Here is a 23669-nt window from a genome sequence, read left to right as displayed (position 1 = left end):
TTTTACATATATTTGGACATAGTTATGCTGGACGATGACTACAGAAACAGATAGCTCGTTAATTATGGTTGATACATTGAAAGGGTTAGCCCTCGAAAAAGTCCCTTTCAATGTATCTTATTGCCATAATTAACATTTTAATGGTATTTTTATATATGTTTATAATTTATTGCTTATGTCATGGCATAGATTGATTTTTTTCCAGGTCACGTTGGGTACCCGCCATGGTTTATGGTTTGTCTGATAAGCTAGTATATCATATTTTACCTTTAAAAACTCTTACCACTATCAACTTAACTCATATTCATATATATATATATATATCTGCAATAAGGCCTCTGAGGTTGGGATTATTCATACCACCAATTTTAAACACACACACACCAACCGTTTATGACTGATTGAATAATGAAATAAAATAAAATAAAATGATAGAAAAGACTGTAAAATAATATTTACAAAAAACTTTTAATTATTTACAAAAAACTAAACTATAACAAAAGTAAAATAAGTAAATAAGTTAAAATGCATTAAAATATAAATATAAAAGACGATAAAAAACGTCTTAAAAGGCGATAAAAAGACGATAAAAACACTACTAGAGCTTTCAGAGGTGTCTTCCTCCTTCCACATATATATATATATATATATGAGGAAGGAGGAATTATATATATATATATATATATATATATATATATATATATACACACACGGATATACACAGAGAGAGAGAATCGGATCTAACTTGCAGAAAATTGAGTAGGGGTGCCGCAAAATAAAATAAATTACTTAGGGGGTGCCGTTATTAAAAAAACGGTTGAAAGCTACTGGCTTAGATCATTCATGTGAGCTTCAGTGGGTCATTCACTGTTGTATTAGAACTGTTGATATTAGTTTGTTTCTTTTTATTTATTTACTTAAAGCTTATTAAATAATAACAGTAATCAGCTCTGCAACTTTTTTTTTTTTTTTTTTTTTGTGCATTTCTGAATTATGGAGATTTTCATTTCTGGATTTTGAGTAATGGTCTGAGGAAATACCCCTCCTTTATGGGCAAAAGTTAGACTTTTATATCCTAGTATAATATCCTAAATTAATTATAACATGGCTTTCTTGGTTTTGTAAAAGGAAAATCATTTTGACCAAAGTGATAAACTACTGTGACATGGTCATGCAGGAGCTGGACAATTTTAACTTTACGTATTTTGACTCCAGCTAAGCATCTGACACAGTTCCATGTGGAAAGTTGTTATACAAGCTGGAGTCTATTGGGATTACAGGCAAGATCCTGAGGTGGATTGAAGGGTGGCTGAAAGATAGGAACCAGAAGTTGTTAAAATAGTCATTATGCAGAATGGGCCAGGGTTATAAATGCAGAGACCCTCAGGTTTGGTGCCAGTGTCACTCTTGTTTTTGACCTTCTTGAATAATATAGAGGAGGGAACAAAAGGTGTGACAATGAAATTTTTAGATGATATAAAACTTGAAGAGGATCGATTGACAATACAAATCTGGCTGAACTTCTTTGGAACGATTTGAACAGGCTTAGTGGATGGTCAGAGAAATTGCAATTATGTTTTAATGATGCCAAATGCAAAGTTCTACATTTTGGAAGCAGTAACCCGGAAGTAACTTAGCCACTAGGTGGGATAGAGCTGATGAAGGGTGTAAATGAGGAAGAAGACCCGAATATTTTGATACAATAATACAAGAAGGTTAGCAAAGCAGTGTAAGCAGTAATCATGCGATCTCTTATCAGTGATATACCATACATTTTTTTTATCTAAGCAGAAAGGAGGGAATAGTCCTGTACTATGTGGTGAGATTGAAAAGTTTAAAAATAAAGTAGCATTTGGGAAATGTTGCTACCTACTAGCTATTCTAATTGATGTATGCATTGACTTCTATTCTATCATTTCTGCAATTTCTGGAAGCATTCCTGATAGGCTTATTTTAGAATTGCTAATAATTCCTAATTTCCTCAGGCATTGCAAATTGTGACTCAAATGGTGAATTTGGCAGAAGGGCGACCATATGAGGAAAGACTCCGATTATGTGAGCTACAGAGCTTGGCAAGAAGGCACCGCAGAGGTGACCTGATTCGGGTTTATAAGACTGAGAGGGATTAGTAAAATGAATGATAGTGGAATTCTTACTGTTATAAAGAATTCCAGAACTAGGGATCATAAAACTGAAATTACAGGCTTTGCGGTTTAGATTAGATTATAGGAAGTTTTCTTTTAGCCAGGGTTGTTGATTACAGGAACAAGTTGCCCTTGCAGGTAATTGTGGCTGACAAATTATATGCTTCCCTCCTCACACAGTTACCTGTGTGAGGAGGGAAGCATATAATTTGTATTTTCTTATCTACTTGGTGTGTTTTTTTGTTTTTTGTTTTTTTGTTTTTTTTTTGCTAGTGCAGCAAAAGCTTGTCGCTTTCTTGTACTATATAGAGAAATACTATTACATTCACATTTCAAATGTCTTTGTCATTCAAAGTGTGAGTTATTTAACAGAATATGTATCTATCCAATAAGTTCTAACTTTTTAGTCTTCAAATTGTCTTAGTCTTTCAAGGGTCTTTAAGCTTGGGATACAAATGACCTGTCAACTCCTTAGCAGTGTCCTAAAGAATGTGCCATCAACCAAGCAAGCAACACCCCAGTTTGGTATCCCAACTTCCTCCCATCTTGGGGGGAGACAAAGACTAATGGATTAACAGTAGCCACGGGCAGAGGTGAAAGAGATTCTTGCACTGCTTCTATTGGAATGAGCAGTAGCCTGAAAAACAAGATGCAGGATATTTCAGAGACTGCTGGAAGTCATTGCGGTACAAGTAAACACATGGGTTGTGTTAGGGTAGCTAAGAATAGAAACAGGTGCATGTATACTTGCGTGTACACTAATGCTAGGAGTTTAGTAAATAAATTTGATGAATTTGAGGTATTACTCAAAACATCAAAGGCAGATATTGTTGGGATATCAGAGACGTGGTGTCACACAGATATAAGGAATGCAGAACTGGAATTTGGGAAGTACAACGTCTACAGAAAGGATAGACAGGATAGGAAGGGAGGAGGGGTTATGCTATTAGTTAAAAAACACATAAAATCCAAGGAAGTGAAGCCAGTTGACATCGCTGGACAGTGCAGTGTTGAGTCAGTTTGGTGTGACATAAGCATAGGTAAATCAAAATTGAGAGTAGGAGTGTGCTATAGGCCTAATGACTCTGATGAGTATAATAAGATACTGTACAGGGAAATAGAGTGGGCCAGTAAATCAGAGAGTCTTATAATGGGGGATTTTAATTTCCCAGATATTGACTGGAATTTGTGGGTTGGTCACTCACACACTAGCAAGGCTTTTGTGGATTTATTGGATGATTGTTTTCTACACCAGCATGTTCGGAAGGCAACTAGAGGGAGTAATACTCTTGATCTGATTATCAGTAGTGATTCTTCATGCATTAGGAATCTGCAGATAAATGAACCACTGGGTGGCAGTGATCACAGTGTGCTGAAGTGGGATTTACTCAAGGAGGTAACTACCATCAGAGGTAAATGGAAGGGTTTTTGCTTTCGTAAAGGAGACTATGCTGGTCTGAGACAGTATTTAAATTCTATACAGTGGGACCAACTGATGATGTTACCAACAGCAAATTCAAAATGGGAAGCATTCAAGGAACTAATCTTGGAAGCTACCAGGCTTTACATACCAACCAAGAAATATTGTTCAAGGTTCAGGCCTAAATGGTTGTCAGATGAACTAATGAGACATATGGCAGAGAAGAAAAATGCATGGGATACATACAAATTAATGGGTGACGTGGAAGCCTATGATAGATATAAGTTCGTCTGTAACCAAGTCACAAAGGAGATTAGGCAGGCAAAGGCAGATTATGAGAAATCCTTGGCAAAGGATGCAAAGAAAAACAGAAAAGAGTTCTTTACCTATTTAAACTCAAGAAGGAAAGGGATGAATCAGATTGGTCCACTGGATGTTGATGGTTCAACAGTTGAGGATCCAGCTCAGGTGGCTAACAATCTAAACGAGTATTTTGCATCTACATTCACACATGAGGAGTTATTCAGGAAGGGGAATGTCGTAGGTGAAGTAAACATTGGCAGTGAGCTGGATGATTTTCTAATAACTGAGAGGAAAGTGGAGGAGAAATTGTTGAGGATAAACATAAAAAAGGCACCCGGGGTGGATGGGATCTATCCAGTTATATTAAAGGAGGCAGCAAAGGAAGTAAGCAAACCCCTAGCCATAATTATGAGAGCTTCTTTGGACTCAGGGGAGGTACCCATAGACTGGAGATGTGCAAATGTAACCCCAATTCACAAAGGAGGATCAAAGGCTGACACAAGTAATTATAGACCTGTTAGTTTAACTTCGGTTCCAGGAAAATTAATGGAGGCACTGGTTAAAGAAGCACTGCAGGATCATCTGGACAAGAATTCAGTTATAGCTCAGACACAGCATGGGTTTGTTAAGGGCAGGTCTTGTCTGACCAATTTGATTGGATACTATGATGTAGTCACAAAAGAACTGGATGCAGGGAATAACTTTGATATTATATATTTGGATCTTAGAAAGGCTTTTGATACTGTTGCGCATGGAAGACTGCTGCACAAATTGGAGAAGTGTGGCATTCTAGGCAAATTGATGCTATGGATAAAGGGATGGTTGAGTGGCAGAAGACAGAGAGTGGTAATCAATGGACACTGCTCAACGTGGACTAATGTTATTAGTGGAGTTCCTCAGGGTTCAGTGTTGGGTCCATTGTTGTTTTCTGTATTTATAAATGATATTGATGATGGTGTATCAGGCTTAATGTCCAAGTTTGCAGACGATACAAAGGTTGGCAGGGTTGTTAAGGACACTACTGATACTATGCTGCTGCAACAGGATCTGGAAAGGTTGAGCAGATGGGCTGAGAGGTGGCAAATGAAGTTTAACATTGACAAATGTAAAGTACTACATATGGGAAACAGTAACCCCAGATCAACGTATCAACTCTGTGGTACTACGCTGACAGTGGTAGAGAATGAAAAGGACCTGGGGGTAATTGTGCAGGCAGATATGAAGTTCTCTGAGCAGTGCAGACGAGCTGCAAGAGTAGCTCATGGTGTCTTGTCAATGATATACAGCAATTTTTCTAGCAGGGACAGGGATGTGATTATTCCCTTGTATAAGGCATTGGTCAGGCCACACCTTGAGTACTGTATACAGGTCTGGAGGCCTCATTTCAAGAAGGATGTAGAGCTGCTGGAACGAGTACAGAGAAGGGCAACAAGATTAGTGAATGGAACAAAGGGTTGCTCTTACGAAGAAAGGCTTAAGTTTTGCAAATTACAGAGCCTGGAGACTAGGCATCGCCGAGGTGATCTGATAGAGGTGTACAAGGCTTTGAATGGCTTGAGCATGCTCAATGCCGATGGAATTCTTCCTCTTGCTCAGAATAATCACCTGAGAGGGCATAAATTCAAATTGAGGAAGGATGGATGTCGGATAGATGTGCGGAAATTCGCCTTTAGCCAGCGGGCAGTTGGTTTGTGGAATAGACTTCCATCGCTTGTTGTTGAAGTTGATAGCCTAAACAAATTTAAGGCTCAGCTGGACAGGTATTTCGAACGAATTGAGGGGTGAAATGGGAGTAGTGGTTGTTTTTTTTTTTTTTTTCTTTTTTTTTGGCTGATGCTGAATAAGCTTGCTTTCTTGCATCATATGCCTCTACTAATGCTAATGCTAAACTGCTACATCCCTCCAGACACAAGAGACCATACTAACTGAATACAATGATTCTGTCTTCTACAGACAGGGGGATCAGTGTTACCACCAACCTTCATGAAACCATATTAGAAGCACAGGTAAAGGAGGATATCGACACTCCACATCTTGTTTTCCCAAAAACAGGACCTAAAATTTGATTTGATTGTCTTGCTCAGCCCAGTCCAGTTTTTAGTTTTAGGACAACAGAGGTGGCTAGAGGGAGCTTGAGGAGATTTGCACGAGCCCCTCTGAAAAAATTTGTTCAATAAAATTTAACAAAGTGTTTTAACTGGGGATGGCCATTAACTGAAATTCTTCTTAAGCAATCCCCTTGTTTAGAAATTAGCAGTGCACCTTAATCTTGTCTATAATCCTAATACACTCCAGCTTGTACAGCAACCTGCCATGTGAAACCATGTAAAATGCTTTGCTAAAGTTTTCCTCCTAGTGATATTTATTTGAGCCAATGGGAGAAGAGGGTGTTGCAATTACATCACTACAAATGCAATTAATTACTGACAACTTCCTCCATAATGTTCACCAACCTCGTGCACGTGCTTCATTGTTTAATACAAGATCACAAACAGCATCATTTGATGTTTCACTGTAACGTTTTTTGTATATTAATGAAGGGACCCATTGTCCCGATATAGTTTGTATATTTGTAAATATTTTAGTCCTGCTCTTTCGAATGCAACAGTATTCCCCGTGCATTCTGGAACCCAAAGTAAAAGGCCTTTTCCTAAGTGACCTATGTAAATGCAGTTAAATAGTTACACAGTGATAGTTATTTGACCTTGAGAATGCCGAACACTGAAAATGCAGAGGTAAATAATCACATAGGCCATTTCCTGATTATATATCGATCAGTGCATTTTGACAGGCATGTCTTTTACATAGAAAAGATTTGACTTACTTGACACGGGGGTTGGCGAGCAAAGCGAGCAGGGGCAGAGCCCCTTGGTTATTATTATTATTATTATTCTCATTTATTCAATAAATAAATAGATTGTATTAGCCCTTATGCAGCATTCATATGCCAGGGGAAGCATTACAGGAAATAAGATAAAAGCACAAAAAGTAAATATAACATATTATAACACAAATATTTAAATATGCATTCTACTTTAGTCATCAGACTTTTACATAACACTTGGTATGATATAACATGTTCTTTAAATGTGTGTGCATATGATAACAAATCTAGTAGATTCATATGTTATGCATTTGTTATTTCAGAACTGTAGCTTAGCATAAGATTATTCAAAAATCACTACCCGTATATCCCTAATCTTTGCATATCATCAATGTTCATTTCATTAAAAATTCTGATTGTGTTAGCTGGGTACATATTACCCAAACAGCCAAACTGATCAAAAAGATGGATGTATTTGTACTGTTTGCTAGTCAGTATTTCTTCTGTTGGGCTTAGGTAGCTTGAGGAATTTATGGATATCTAGTCTACCACTTACATATTTGGCAGGAGTGACAGTCTTTCAGGTGGTAATAATTAGTTTCCATGAGGTTGTTTACAATAGTGTGTTTGGGTGGAGCGTGTTCCTCACAAAATCATAATGGTGTACAACCATAACAGATATTCAGAAGATATTAAAAATTTACCATTTATACTTTGGCTGCTCTAGGTGATCAGAATAAGGCATGGGCACCACATATTATATATTATATCACTTGTTTCAATAGATTGTGACTGGTTGAACAAAAGAGAAAAGTATATGCTTAGATTAATTATTAGAGGGAATGGACACAATGTAAGAAGGGTGGGGGGGTTTGTTGTTGTTGTTGATGCTGCTGTATAAGCTTGCTTCCTTGCACCATTTCCCGATATTGATTCTACTACTAACTATCTCAAAATAGCTAACTAGGTTAGTTAAATGATTTTTCCTCTTTAATAAAACCATGCTATGTATCCTACAGAATTCCATTTCTATTGAAATGTCCTTGTACTGCACTCTTTATCATTTCTTGATGATCTTCCCTAATACGGAAGTCAAACTGACTTCAGTTCTGAGAGTGCAGTGGGTAATCATTCTGTAGTTGCCCACTTCACTGTTATAACTACTTTTATGTATTGATGAAACACTAACAGTTATCCAATCCAAAGAAATCTCTCATGTGTCTGGTGATGCACTCATAATTAATCTTAATATTTTAATTCCGTCTCTTGCTACCTCCTTCAAAATTTAAGGTACATGCCATCAACTCCAGGATCCTTACTTGCCTCTAGGCTTGAAAGTTTTTCTAATAAACAATTATCTGTAATTTCAATATCACTAACTCCATGCTGGTAAGTCTCACTTGCACAGCCTCTCCTCACTATGAAAGGGTAATTTGACATACCTGTTCAGTTCACTTGGTAATATAAGACTTTCCCATTACACAAGGGTCCAATCTGATTGATTTTCTTCTTTTTTGTGTTCACATTAATGAAAAACTCCTTGTACCCATTCTTTGTTCTCTTAGCCAGTGATTTCTCATACTCAATCTTTTGGAACAAGTTACTGCTCTGAATAATGGGATGATTGATTGACAGAAGGCACAGAGTGGTTATTAGTGGAGTTCTGCAAGGTTCTGTGCTGAGGATCTTTATTGTCAGTATTGAGGAAGACATATCAAGTTTAATATTGAAGTTTGCAGATGAATATATAGGATGACAGGGTGGCTGATTAAAGAAATCAGGGTGTGCTACTACAACAATATCTAGAAAAATTAGAGAGATGAGCTGAGAAGTGGCAATTGAGGTTTAAGACTGAAAAATGCAAGGTACTGCATATAGATTGCCGAATAACATACCAACTGGGTGTTACCACACTCAAGCTAGTGGAGAAAGAAAAAGACCCTCAGGGTAATTGCATAGTCTAACATGAAGTTCTTTAAGAAGTGTAGGCAGCCTGTTCTATACTTCTTAAAGAAGTGTAGTTCATGGGGTTCTGTGAGTGATATGCAAGAATTTTTTCAACAGAGATATTGTAGATGATTGTCCCATTTTATAATGGGACATTGATTAGGCCACACCTTGAGTACTGCATACAGTCTGGAATAAAAATTGCATATAATTCTAAAGTGAAAACAATGCATTCTAATTAAAGATTTTGGTAAAACGACTTATTGCACCTGATTTAGTCTCTCTTTCAGACCGATCTGTATATTTTGGAAATAACATGAGAACTGGCTTGAGTGGGCTGCATGAAAATGATAATATTTTTTGGTTTTAGTATTAATACTAGTAGTAAAAAATAATGCAAAAAAACAAGCTTATAAAGCTGCAGCCAAAAAAAAATAAAAAAATCCCATATCACTCTCCATCCCTACCAATAATTTGTCTAGTTCTTCCTTGAATTTAATCTAACTACCCACTTCCACAACAACAGATGGAAGTTTGTGTCAACAATCAACCACCCTCTAGCTGAAGCCAAACTTCTGCACATCTATCCTGCAAACATCCTTTCCTCAATTTGAATTTTTGCTCCCTCATGTGTGTAGTATGAGCAAGAGGAAGACTGCCATCAGCATTGAGCTTGCTCGATCCATTAAGCACTTCAATCAGATCACCGCATAGGTGCTTAGTTTCCAGATGCTGCAATTTGCATTTCTTGGTAAGGCCACCCTTTTGTTCCATTTACCAATCTCGTTACCAGTTGTTGACTTTATGCACATCTCCAGTCTATTGGGACTACCCTGAATCCATGGGTGATATTAATGGCCAAAGCCCCAGATGCCTTTTGACTTCAGCAATTTCTCTTCCACCTTCTCAATTATCACTAATCATTTTGCTTCCAGCTATAGCTTGGTGTAATTCTGTTATTCCTTGTCCCCAAAATTTATTTGCAGGTGAATGTAGATGCAATATATTTTTATTCAGCTTGTCAGTAACCTGAACCTAGAACATCAGTATTTATATCAGTATTTATGCCATTCATAAATAGTGGGCCAATATGGTTCATCACTTTCCTTCTACTCTTAACACAATCTACCGTAGCATGCCCAACCCTGTTAGTGCCTTAATTTAAACTAGTTTGTACTTACCGGTGGTTTCTGTGAACCTTGCTAATTTATAATCATCCCATGCATTTTTCTTCTATGCCACTAGTCATAGCAGTTCATATGGCATCTATTTAGATCTAACCATAAACTAGATCCCTTAGTTGGTATAAAAAGCTTAGTAGCTTTTATGATTACTTCACTGTGTTTTCCTCTTAGAATTCACAGTTGGTAACATCATCAGTTGATCACATGGAATGGAATTTAAAAATTGTCTACAACCACTGTGTTGTCACCTTTACGATGAGCAAAATCTCTTTCCTTTACCCTTAACAGTAATTATATCCTTAAGTAGCTCCCACATCAATATATTATGATCACTGCCACCTAATGGTTCCTTCGCGTGGATGTTTTTAATACATAAAGAGTCACTGCTGATAATCAAATCAGGAGTATTTCCTTTTTTCTCATTGCCTCTCTAACATGCTGGTGTAGAAAACAGTTATTCAGTAAATCTAGACAAGTCTTGCTACCATGTAGGTGATCAACCCACATGTTCTTTTCAATATCTGTAAATTTAAAATCCCCATTATAAAACAATCTGATTTAACTTCTTTTTTTTTTTATGAAAACACCAAACACGACAGGTATTAGAACCTATAGTACTTAGTACCGTGCTTGGGTTGAAGGTTGAGAAGACGAAAGAAGATATTTGTTGACATTAGACTTGAACTTCTGTAGACTGTCATTTTCAGGAAATATGTATGAACAAAAACGGCAGTTGAATGAATTAACGAGGAAGATGAAAAGTTGATCCCGTGAGTTTGAAGTTGGACAGTAAATGGATGTTGGCTGGTGGCGGCACGTGTTCGGACTGTTGTGAAAGACAGCGGGAATTATGGAAGCCAAAACAGAAGAACAGTGCCCACGGAAGTATCTGCAGAAAAGGCATACAGCAGAAACAATATGTCTATGAGACAGTGAGTGGAGAGAGACTGTTAAAGAGGAGTCATTAATTAACCTAACTGCCTTCCTCTGAATGGAATCTAAAAGCCTGAGAGAGGTTTTGGGGGCACAGCCCCAGGTGTGGAAACAGTATTCCATGGTAGAGCGGATTTGCGATTTGTACAGCGTGAATAGCTGTTTGGAAGAAAAGTAATGCTGAGAGCGAAAGAGAAAACCAAGTTTTTATGATGCAGAGGAAGCAATAGTTGTAATGTGTTTGTGCCAAGAGAGATTAGAAGTCAGGGTAATCCCCAAAAGAGATATATCATTTTGCCTAGAAATCAGAGTATCACCAAAGATAAGCATAGGAGCAGAAGAATCCTTTTTGCAAGATATAAGACAAGACTGAGTTTTAGAAGGATTGAAATCAACTGAGTTGTCTTTGTCCCACTGGAAAATTAACTGGAGATAGGCATTTAAGGAATTGGTAGCGGATATTCGGAAGTTAAAGCTGATTGAGCAGGGCAAGGTTTTTCAAAATGGAAAGTGGAATGCAATGTGCTATCATTGGCAAAACTATGGATAGGATTTCCAGTCAATAGAAGAAGGTCATTAATAAGAGGAAGAGAGTGGTGGGAATGAACTGAACCTTGGGGGACACCAGCATTAGTGGAGAAGTTAGAAGACAGAGCCATCCACTATCACCCACAGTGAGCGTTCAGAGAGAAAACTGGATAACCAATTACAAAAAACAGTTGGCAAACCATAAGATGGAAGCTTATTTAAAAGGCCTTTATGCCAGACACGATCGAAAGCCTTTGAGATGTCAAGAGCAACTGCTTGTGTTTCACCGAACTTTTCCATTGAATTTGTTCATAAATGGGTAACATAAGCCACAATATCACCAGTGGATCGACGCTGACAGAATCCATATTGGCGATCTTTGATCAGACAGAAGGTTTCTAGGTAGTTAAGAGTTGGCGGTTAATCGATTTCTCCATTACTTTAGAAAGAGTAGAAGTAATTGCAATGGGACAATAATTGGATGGGAGGGATTTGTCACCCTTGTTAGGAACTAGCTGGATATGAGCAAATTTCCAAGAAGGAAAAACACTTTTGTGATAAGAAAGTGAAAAAAAGCGGCAAAGAATAGGAGTAAGTTCAGGAGCACAGGTTTTGAGAACAAGTGGAGAAATACCATCAGGACCTGGAGCTTTCTTAGCATCAAGGTTCATCAAAATCCTTCTGATATCCTTTTGATGGAAGACCACAGGAGACATTGAATGGAGCGTGTTGGGAATGGTGGGAGGTGTTTTACCAAGATCATTAATACATGAGCTGGAAGAAAAATGGGATGCTAGCAGGTCAGCTTTATCCTTGGCTGAAGTGGCAACAGAACCATCTGGGTTGGACAGAGGTGGGAGCAAAGATGGGCAAAAGTTGCGGCCAATAGCTTTGGCAAGAGACCAGAATGCTCGGCTACCATTAGGGCAAGAAGCAAGTTTTCTACTCTTAGCCTGTTCAAACTCTAGTTTGGACTGATTAATAACTGCTTTACAATTGTTGCGAGCTTTGGTGTAGGCAGAAAATGAAACTGAAGAATTAGAAACAAGCCAATTACGATATGCAACATTCTTCTCTTGGACAGCCTTAGCACATTTATTGGAAAACCAAGGTTTAGATAAAGGACGAGATTTTAAAGTGGAGTGTGGGATAAAGGATTCCATTCCTGCAAGAATAATATCACTGACACGATCTGAGCAAATGTTGACATCAGAAGTTTTGAAACGGTAATCCGACCAAGGAAAAGAAGAAAAGAAGTCTCGCAGGTCATCCCATTTTGCATTCTTGTAATGCCAAACAACATGAGGTTGGGAGTAGCCATGAGAAAAAGGCCCCATTGGAGAAGAGACAATGACCAAATTGTGATCTGAAGTGCCTAAAGGGCCACTCACTTCGACAGTGTACTTAGAAGGGTTGTTTGTGAAAAAAAGGATCAAGCGTGTTGGCTGTATGATTGGTATTCTTGGAATTGTCTGGTATTCTTGTAGGTAAATGAACAATCTGTGCTAGGTCATTAGTAATTGCAAAAGCCTCAATATCTCAACCAGCTGGGTCAGTGTGACTAGAAAAAGGAAACCAGCTGTAGTTATAAACATTAAAATCACCAAGGAAAATTACCTCACTGTTAGGAAAGTTGGACTGGATAAAGTCAAGTTGCAAAGAGAGGAAGTCAAAGAGCTCCAAGTGATTAGCGGAATTGGGAGAACAGTAGAGACAACAGATGAATTTGACAGAATGAGGCAGAGAGATTTTAAGCCAGAGAAGATCGAAAAGAGGAGATTCCAAATTACCAAGTCTCTGACAGGGAATATCGGAATGTACATATGCGCAAGTACCCCCTTTGAGTCGTTTGGGCAACTGAGATGAGCAGAAGTTGAATCAACTGATAACTGAGATTCTGTCAAAAAAAGTACATGGGGTTTGGCAGGTTGCAAGTGGAAATGGACATCATTGAGATTTGAATTGAGACCACATATATTTGTGAAATGAACTAGGAAGTGTTTGGGAGGGTTAGATCTTTTCACAGATAAGCTTGCTCTATTAGTTTGACAATTCGTGGTGTATTTAATAGTAAGAAAAAGTGGGGGGAGGAATTGCTATATGAAGTTATGAAATTTTTGGATATGGCATATGGCATACACATGGTAAGAATATACCCTGATTCTTGACATGAGGTGGCCTCGACAATGCCCCCTGCATACACACTACTCAGATTCCCTCCAGTCACTATCTTGCAGAGTAGAGGTAGCAAAATTATACACTAGCTGATCCGGAAGTCCCCTAAAGAGTTACCAATTGGTTCGATCCAGTGTACTAACTAGCGGCCTGCCTGCGAACACTGTTTTAGAGCCCTCGAAATGTAAGGAAGATTGGATCTCACCATGATGTTCATCATAACTTCAAAAGTCATCAGTCATACTGCATGATGGAAGGGATGGGAAGGGTTGACCGGAACTTAACTATGGAGACTAAACTTGGGTTCCACCACTTCAAACCTCCAATAAGCAAAGTGGTGGTATTGCACCAGTTGATGAAAGTCATCTACCACCTAGTATTGCCTGGTAATACAGAGTGGCGGCATTCCTCAATATCGGGTGGTACCACACTTCGACCCCTACTTACGTTGGTACACACGTGGATGGTCACCCACCGTGTGCTTATGCATGGAGGTTATACCCAGGATTACTAACTCGTGAAGGTGCAAGCAGAGGATTTGGCTTTAGAAAACAGGCCTTGTGCGTCTGGTTGCATTATATAATCAAAGTTTCTTGCGACGACCGACTAACTGGTTAAAATAAATTTATTAAAATTAAAAATATAATATATACATAAGATAAAACAGAAATAAAATAAAAGCATTAAAATACAATAAAATAACAGCGTTAAAATACAATAAGATAAAAGAGTTAAAATATATATAATAAAAGCGTTAAAATATACAGCCAGGCCTCGCATAATGCGAGTTCGATTAACGCTTGTTTCAGTTACTTCTATTTGAAAAAATTATTCCACTTTTCACTTTACACGATGCAAATTTCCAGTTAACGCAATCTTTTTTTTATATATATATGTAGTAGTTAAAAAAGATTTGAATTGCGCGTTAAGCCTACCGCGCATCGGATGGGCAATAACCAAACGTTTGCCTGCTGCCCACCTTGGCGTGTTCCAGCAACTATCGGAAGAAGACGTGTTACTTGTTTGTCTCCCGCTAATAAAGTCAATACAGACTTGCATTTAAAAATTAAAATTTTTAAATGAGCCAGATGAAAATGTTACCGCGAAGGAGATAACAGTAAAAGAACTAGATGAAATCTTTCATATTGCAGAGAACCTCAAACCTTTTGTTTGAGGTTCTCTGCGATATTTATTTCGCCAGGACCCAGAGAAGATTGTCGGCAATCGGAAATTGATTGATGAAAAGAGAAAGTCAACACTGTTCGAATATTTCCACAACAGTCATTTCTTCATTGTGTATTTTATGTCGGAGGTTCCCAAACTTAATCGGTTCACAGCGCTCTTAGTGTTACAGTAATATTTTCACAGCACACCTAGACCAAAAGAAATACCTAACAGTTCCGTTTAGGTCCAAACAACTTAAGAAATGTTGAGACTAAACTACCTCGAGCTAATAGTTCGCGTGGTGTCCGACAGCTGTCGAGTATCTGTGTTTCCCTCGAAAATTTAAAATATTCCGCAGCGCAGTTTAGGAACTGCTATTTTATGCAATAAACATTTAATTCCATAATTAGTTTCATTACATTTTACAATGTATACAGTTAAAATATAACTGGATAGATCCCATCCACCCTACGCACCTTTCTTGTGTTTATCTTCAACAATTTCTCCTCCACTTTACTCTCGGTTATTACAAGATTATCTACTTACTGCCAGAGTTGAATACACCTCTGGCATTCCCCTCGCTGAATAACTCCTCATGTGTGAATGTCGATGCAAAATATTCATTTAGTTTGTTAGCTACTTGAGCAGGATCATCAACAGTTGAAGCATCGATATCAAGTGGACCAATCTGATTCATCCCCTGCCGTCTAGAGTTTACATAAGTAAAGAACTCTTTGCTGTTTTTCTTTGCATCCTTTGCCAAAGATTTCTCATAATCTGCCTTTGCCTGCCTAACCTCCTTTGTAACTTGGTTACAGATCAACTTATATCTATCATACGCTTCTGTGTCACATGTTAATTTATATGTATCCCATGCATTTTTCTTCTCTGCCATATGTCTCATTTGTTCATCTGACATTCATTTAGGCCTAAACCTCGAACAATATTTCTTAGTTGGTATGTAAAGCCTAGTAGCTTCCAAGATAAGTTTCTTTGAATGCTTCCCATTTTGAATTTGCTGTTGGTACATCATCAGTTGGTCCCACTGTGTAGAATTTAAATACTGTCTCAGACCTTCCGTTTTTAGGAAGCGCACATCCGCTTCCTAAAAACGGAAGGGTATTATCATCCTCTAGTTCAATCGTAAACTGAATGATGGGCAACAAGAAATTGAGATATTGCAGCAGCTCAGATTCTGATCCCCAGGGTACAATTGCAAAAATATCTTCAACATGACACCGGAGAGTGATAAGAATTGGTAAGTTCAAGAAAATTCTTCCATGGCAATATTAGCCATGGAAGAATTTTTCTTCCATGTAAGTTTTTCCCAGTAAGTTTTTCCCAGTAAGTTCTTCCATGGCAATATTAGCCACAATAGGACTAACAATGGCACCCAAAGCTGTGCCCTGTATTTGACGAAAAAGAGTCATTGAACATGATCACATCCCCGTTAAACACAGATTGAAAGCAGTACAATTATCATCTGTAGAGAGCGAGGTTCTATCTCCCAATGTGGCATTCCTCCTCAAAAGACGTCTCACGCAGGCAATGGCCTGTTTTGCAGGAACAGAAGTGAACAGAGAAGCTACATCAAAGAAGACCATAACCTCGCTCTCAGAAATAATAAAATCTTTAATAATACGCAGAAAATGAGTAATACTGGAAACAGTGTAAACAGTTTTCCCAGCAAGGGGTGCTAATAACTTGGCAACATGTTTAGAAAGTTCATACTTAGGTGTATGACAACAAGACACAATGGACCGTAAAGGAACATCAGGTGTATGGATCTTTGGAAGTCCATAAAACTGCAGGAGTCAACAACCTGTCGCATGAAGCTTCCAGCGGATGTTCTTGGTAAACCTATTGGCTAAAAACCAAGAATGCACAAGTTTATTAACTTTGGATTCCAACTTCTCCAACCCTTTCACAGGGGAGTCTTGCACAGTTTCATAAACCTCCCGATCCTGTAATAGAGGGAGGGCTTTACAAATATACTCCAACTTGTTCAAGGTAACAGTGCGCCGCCCCTTATCTTCAAAAATTAGTGCGGAGCTTTCAAATTTCGGCTATCCACCTCATGTTCTAGATAGATGTGAGCTTCAGGCTCACAAATTTGTTACGAAATCTAACCTGCCTCGCACCAATCAATTTATCTCTACCGCCTACATCCCCTATTATCTGGGCGTATCGGAATGTCTTGTTATGATTTTGCATCTCCATCATCGGGGAGGAAATTACAATCCATTATTTCTAAGGTGAAAACACCTGTTCCTTCTTTCCTACGGAATGGTTCCGTATACCGTATTACGTGTCTGGATTGTGGGAGGGTGTTATGTAGGTGAGTCTGGTAGAAGATTGAAAGATCGGGTTTCTGAACATGAGGTGGCTCTGCGAACCACTAATTTTGAACGCTCTGCAGTCGCCGAACATTATTGGGTTAAGCAGCACAATCTTCATCCCCAGCGGGATATTGAAATCGTCGACTATTCACGTGATTACCGCCAGCGCTCATGGCTTGAAGCACTACACATAGCCACCAATAATAGTACTAGGAATCGGACGAGGGGAGTACATTTACATCCTATTATAGAATGTACTGTATTGCAGTGTGATGAGCTCTGGCAATCATCACGTGTACGTAATTCTGCTTTACCGACACCAGACTCATGATACATGATCATGCCCAGCTGATTTGTGCTATTGTAACCATTAATATATACTGAAGTATACCAGTCACAGACTAGCTGATGAAGAGGCACTCCACTTCGAAAGCTACAATTTTAACGCTTTTATTATATATATTTTAACTCTTTTATCTTATTGTATTTTAACGCTTTTATCTTATTGTATTTTAACGCTTTTATTTTATTTCTGTTTTATCTTATGTATATATTATATTTTTATTTTAATAAATTTATTTTAACCAGTTAGTCGGTCGTTGCAAGAAACTTTGATGATATAGAGGATTTGGTTTTGTCACAGACCATCCGGACTTCACCAAAATTGGGTACACTTGACTTGAATTTCACCCGAATATCAGTTCCATCAGTGTTTTCGACTCCCAGGTAGCAAGTACATGTCTGGCATATCGGAGAGAGAGAGAGAATGTCTGTAACAACCTCAACTAACACATTAGTTACTCATGAATTGGATGTACGAAATAATTTTGACATTACTTATTTGGTAAAGCATTTGGCCAATTCCTCATGAGAATATACTATAAAAGCTGAATCACGTTGGAAAATTCTAGATGGATGACATAGTGGCTGTAAGGAATGATGCAGAGGGTTGTGATTGGTTGGTACTCTTCAGATTGGTATAACGTTGGAATTGTGGTATCCCAATAATTTGGCCAGGGATTCTCATGGTTTCTGATTTTATTTAAATGCATCAGAAAGGAAATAGATGATGTTTATGTCAAAACTTGCAGGTTATGGGAAGATTGTAAAAGTAGTTAATAATCAGTGCCAAACAGCACTACTTCAAGGCGACTTGGAATAGGCTTCAAGGTTGGCCAGAAAAGTGACAGCCGTGTTTCAAATTACAAAAATGCAAAGGTCTTAATGGGGAATAGAAATCTCAAATTATCTTATACGCTTGGTATGGCATATGTTCTTTTGGGATTGCTATTTCAAAAAAACTTATACAGTTGGTAGGGTTTAATTGAAAACTGTAGAGGAAGAAAAAAGAACTATTGTGAGTTACAATACAAGCAAACATGAATTTCTCCAAGCAGCCAAGACAAGTGGCAATCCAATGGTTTGCTTATAGAGATTGGGAGGTCATGATTCTATTGAGTAAGGGTATTTGTAGGGTAACCATGTCCAAGTATGGAGACCACACCTAAAAAAAGATATCAAACTTCTTTGAAAGGGTCCAAAGTAAGGCAACCCTGTTGGTGAAGTCTGCAGAAGGGTATCCATATGAGGAAAGACTTTGATTCGTTGTTATAAATGATTCCAGTATTAGGGATTGTAAAATTCAGATTATGGGGTAAGAGAGTTAGACCGGATTATAAAAAGCTTTCTTTTAGCCAGCCAGTTGTAATTATTGGAATAAGTTGCCTCCATGGGCTGGTGAAACATGGGGAGAAAAACACATAGGTCGTGTTTTTTTTTTTTTTTTAATTTTCTAATATACTTATTATTATTATTGTTTATAATTTCACTTATTTTTTTATTATTAATTTTATTGTCTATTTTCTATTTACTTTTTTTTAGCACAGCAAATGCCTGTAGCATTCTTTCACTATCAGTTTTTCAATGATATATAGAAATTTTGTCATCAGGATAAGGAGGTGATTATCCCATTGTATAAGGCAATGGTTTAGCCACATCTTGAGTACATATAAGTCTGTGAGGCCTCATTTTAGGAAGGATGTAAAGCTGCTGGAACAGGTACAGAGAAGGGCAACAAGATTGGTGAGAGGAACAAAGGGGATGCTCTTACCAAGAAAGGCTTCATTTCTGCAAATTGCAGCAACTGTAGACTGGGCACCTGCAAGGTGATCTGATTGAGGCATTTAAAGCTCTGAGTGGCTTGAAAAAACTCTGTTTTTGGGATTCCTCCTCTTGTTCAGACTGTGCACAAGTGGGGGAGCATAAATTCAAATTGAGGAAGGATGGTTGCAGAATAGACTTGTGGAAGTTGATTGTTGAAGGTGGTTGATTGTTGGAAAAAGCTACCATTTGTTGTTGTGGAAGTAAATAGTTTGAATGAATTCTAGGAAGAACTAGACAAAATATTAGAGACAATGGATAGGCAAAATATATATATATATATATATTTTTTTTTTTTTTTTTCCTGGCTGTTGTATAAGCTTGATTTCCAGCATCATTTGTCACTATTAATACTAAATACTATATGGCTAATACTAATGCTAGATTACAAAGTTGTCTTTCACATTAGATGCATATTCCGGCCATTTATCAAATGAGAATTGAAAATTATATGATAGTTGCTCACACGTTACATCCAGTGATGAAAAAAATGATGGCACTTTCAAAGAGTCTGTTTGAAATTGTTTATTGTGATCCAGGATGTCTGAAAACAGTAGTAAAAGCAGTTAAATGTTTTTTTTTTTTTTTTTTAAATCATGGAAAAAATGTCGGTCCTATGCAAGTTCCTTCATTATTCTGTGATTTAAAAAAAAAAATGCTGACTGACAGGTATGAAATAAAATTTATGCTAGAATTATTTTTTTTTTTTTTACTATAAAGGCATAATTTATTATGAATTTTTAGCAGTAGATCACTACTAATAAGGCCTCAGAGATCATTAGAGAGAGAGAGAGATGCAAGATCTGTGGCCATGGAATAATTGGAAATTACTCTATGACAACCCTGCTTGTTGTGTGGCAGCAATTTCTGAATATCCTTTTAAGCTCTCTGTAACTGTATTACAACATACTCCATATTCACCTGACCGTACCCATTGTGATTTCATAAAAAAAAATTTATTTTTTCCCACACCAAGGAGCTCATTAAAGGGATGACAATTTTCTATTTGAGCAGCAATTATAGTAGCTGTGACAAATACAGTTAAGGAATTTTCAAGAACCCTTTTTTTGTAATTATATAACTGATAGTAAAAATGTAGTCAGCGCTATTGTTACGTGTTATGAAAATTTTGATGTGTGATTATCTTTAAATATTATGTTTGTTCACATAAAAATTCAGCCCTGGAACTTTTCAATCCTTTTCTGTACTTCTGTTTACATAAGAATGTATCTTCCATCATCAGATTTGATTTTACAGTTTTGTACAGGTAATTTATTAAAATTAACATAAAATATCAAATTAAATTGGAAAATATCAGATAACTAGTTTGTGATGTTGTGATCTTATAAAAGTTTCTATACACTTATGTGCAAAATTTAAGAACATTACACATTTTTATAAATATCTCTTCACTCCACCCGTCCAAACTTTAATAAAATTTTGTATATACATCAGTAATTAATGAATAACCATCACTCATTCATTACCATGAATAAAGGATTATATGAAGGATTAATGGGGATCTCATAATCCCCCCCCCCCAACTGTCACACTGAGCCCTTATTTCACCAACGAAATTATTCAGGTCATGTCGGGTTCTTGGAAGAGGGGTTGATGACTTATAATATGCCTCCCCCAATGAATCAGAGTCATATTCTGTAAGGTTCTGAGGATATCAATGCTATTTTATTCACTGAATATTTTACTTTATAAAAAATTCATCAACGAGATGAACCTTATAGGGATATGTGTATTTTCTATAAAAGGTAAAAGAAAGGACCAGTTATGTAGCCTAATATAGTGCTCTGAGATTTCATCTCCTTATCTTCATGCATGCCCACCCTTAAAGAAAAGGAGGAAATGGAGGGACAGTTTAATAACTTATGCAGCCATTAACAGTGATGGCCCTCCCTGGATAAAACTGTCCCTTTTTCTAATTTTGTAGGGCTGATAATATGTACCATGTTCTCGCCAGATATATAGCACTGTCAAAAATTGCTATTCGCGCTGAATTTTGACTCACCAGAGAACAGACCTTGACTCCATTATTTGATATCCCAATTGTGGTATTCTCTGATTAACTCTCCTGTGGAAATGGATTAGAGGAATATAAGTTAGAGATGCAGATATTTTTTGTGAGATTTGGCGAAGGGCAGTTATCGGCTGTCTTTGATGTGATGCTTGACGATGATGATATTGCACATAGACAGCCTTTATTTTTGCAATGGCTTCTGCCTTCTGGAATTATTTCCCATAGCCTTGTGATGACAATTTTAGGCATTGAGGAACCTGGCAGTCACTATCACTAACAATAATCCAGATGGTACCTCCATGCTGCATGCAGGGCCAGCCCCAAAATTTGTGGGACTCTGTTCAAAAATTACTTGTGGGCCCTGAGGTCCTGTGCAAAACTTGCACAGGGTGTTTTTGTAATAGTGATTTTTTTTTTTAATTTTTTATTTTTTCAAATTTTACCGTAACTAAGAAACAATTATTATTATTTAGACTTGAGTGTGGGGCCTTGTTCAACAGGTTGAACATGCTTGTGGCCGACATTATTATTATATAATAATAATTATAACATTGGCCACATACAGGGTGAAATCAAAAATGCTCAGAGATTGACTTTGTATCTTGAAATTGTAGCATTGTAAGATATTGCAATTAGAACTTGTTGTAACAGATGGCCTCTAGATGTAGTAATGTTTGATGTTGTCTAGACATGGTAATGCATGAATCTGCCATTTATCTGAAGGCATTCAGAATTATTGCACATCAAATAGGTGTTTTTTATGTTTCATCACATTTTAAAATTAGTTATTTTACTGAGCAGCAAATTTGCATCAAGCTTTGTTTTTAATTTGGGAAAAAGTGCAACAGAAACCCACAAAATGTTAAAAATGGCTTTCTGAGAAAATGCTATGTCATTTAAAGACAGGCAATGGTTTGCAAAGTTTAGAGAAGACTACTTGCTTATCAAAGATGAACTTTTCTCTGGTCACACTTCAGAAATGTGGCCATGATTCAATTCTGCTCAAGAGCGATCGACATTTAACTATATGTGAAGTTACTAATGAAATTAATATATCATATAGGATGTGTCAGCAGTTTTAACACAAAATTTCATTTTGGAATTTTCAGCCAGGTTTGTGCCTTGCATCCTTGCTGATAATCACAGTGAACTGCGAGTTGTCACATGTCAAGGCATTCATCGACATTCTACTGTCCCACACTTTGTTTCTTCCATCATTACTGGTGATGAATTGTGGGTGTAATGCTACGACCCAGAAACAAAGTCCCAGTCCTATCAATGACTCTGTTTTCAAGGCTCAGAAAGCAAGCCAAACCCAATAAAATGGGAAAATCATGCTTATTATATCTTTTGACTCACGGGTATGGTTCTACAGTGATTGCATGTGGCTGCTCAGAAAAATAGCCAAAGTGAACTTTGGGGAATTTAGCATTTGCTCTTTTGTTTTCTATTTGAGAATTTCTTTCAAAACACTGCATCACAGTAGTACTTATCATTTATCATACCGACAAGATTTATCTCCGCCATCTATCAGGTTTGCAATGATTCAGAAAGCAACACAAGAACCATTAGTAGTTTGGGGTCAATGTATACAGTGTTAAGGAGACTACTTTGAAGAAGATCCATCTGAATAGCCAGTAAGCTTCATCATTTCCCAAATAGTAGTTCAGCTCCCAAGCTTTTTGGCCAGACCTCATACAATACTATAAAAAAGAAAACGAAAATAAAAATACCTATTAGATACATTCTGTCACCTAGCTGGATTAAAAACAGAAAACACTCCTTTAATCCTGTTTCTGGAAGAGGTATAAAATTTTTATATTGCTGGCCTTTTTGTGCAAATTTTATATCGTTATTCATATTTTAATAACCAAATTGTGTCAATAACTTTTGCACATGAGTGTATATTTTCAGGTATTATTGAATATTGAGTTAATGTTTGTACTTTTTATTATCAGGACTTGAACAATTGCAGTTGCAGTGTCAGCAGATAAAGAGACAATGCAGGAGGAGGAAACAGCAAATTTAAAGAAGGCATCTCAATAAAGCAAGAACACAAGCTTGAAAGTGATATCATGTGTTATAAAGCTCTGTATATAGTATGCTTATTGTGAGCAATTTCGGTAATTTCATAAATAGGAACCCTTTACTCATCTGATCCATCACCTTTGTGAAAACCATTCTCTGGAACATTTCATTTCTTACAAGTGTTGTGAGCTTCATTTGTGAAAAAGGAACTAATCAAATTTTTTTATCAGTTTTACGTTGACTTCAGATGTCCACAAAAATGAATTACCTTTATATATTCCTAAATTGGGAGTCATATTCATTCTGATTCGTAGTATCAAATTTGTTTATGCATTTTCATACTTGTACCAGCATCAACCATAATTTTGACCATTTTAATATTCCGTCTCCTACTATGTAACATAAATGTTATTTATTTTGTGTTCATTGTATCACACTTTTAAGTATTTAGGCAGTTTCTTGACTTTCTTAAATCAAAATAATTTTTC

General features: G+C 37.1%; 1 protein-coding gene across 4 annotated transcripts in view; it reads left to right on the top strand.

Moving 5' to 3' along the window:
- LOC150087077 (single-stranded DNA-binding protein 3-like) overlaps window positions 1-23307 on the top strand; it is a 538273-nt gene extending 514966 nt beyond the window's left edge. For all 4 annotated transcript variants that reach the window (XM_090371800.1, XM_090371798.1, XM_090371799.1 and 1 more), the window contains one exon: window positions 23112-23307. Coding sequence is in view for 1 of the 4 variants with exons in the window: in XM_090371799.1 (XP_090227925.1) it covers window positions 23112-23147 (36 nt within the window). In the remaining 3 variants the exon portion in view is untranslated. The remainder of the gene's footprint in view (window positions 1-23111) is intronic.
- The last annotated feature ends 362 nt before the right edge of the window (window positions 23308-23669 follow it).

The sequence above is a fragment of the Mastigoproctus giganteus genome, chromosome 4, assembly GCF_048544385.1.
Source record: "Mastigoproctus giganteus isolate SK-2022 chromosome 4, ASM4854438v1, whole genome shotgun sequence".
Taxonomy (NCBI): domain Eukaryota; kingdom Metazoa; phylum Arthropoda; class Arachnida; order Uropygi; family Thelyphonidae; genus Mastigoproctus; species Mastigoproctus giganteus.
The sequence above is the reverse complement of the archived record's forward strand: the minus strand, read 5'-3'. Positions and strand labels throughout refer to the sequence as shown.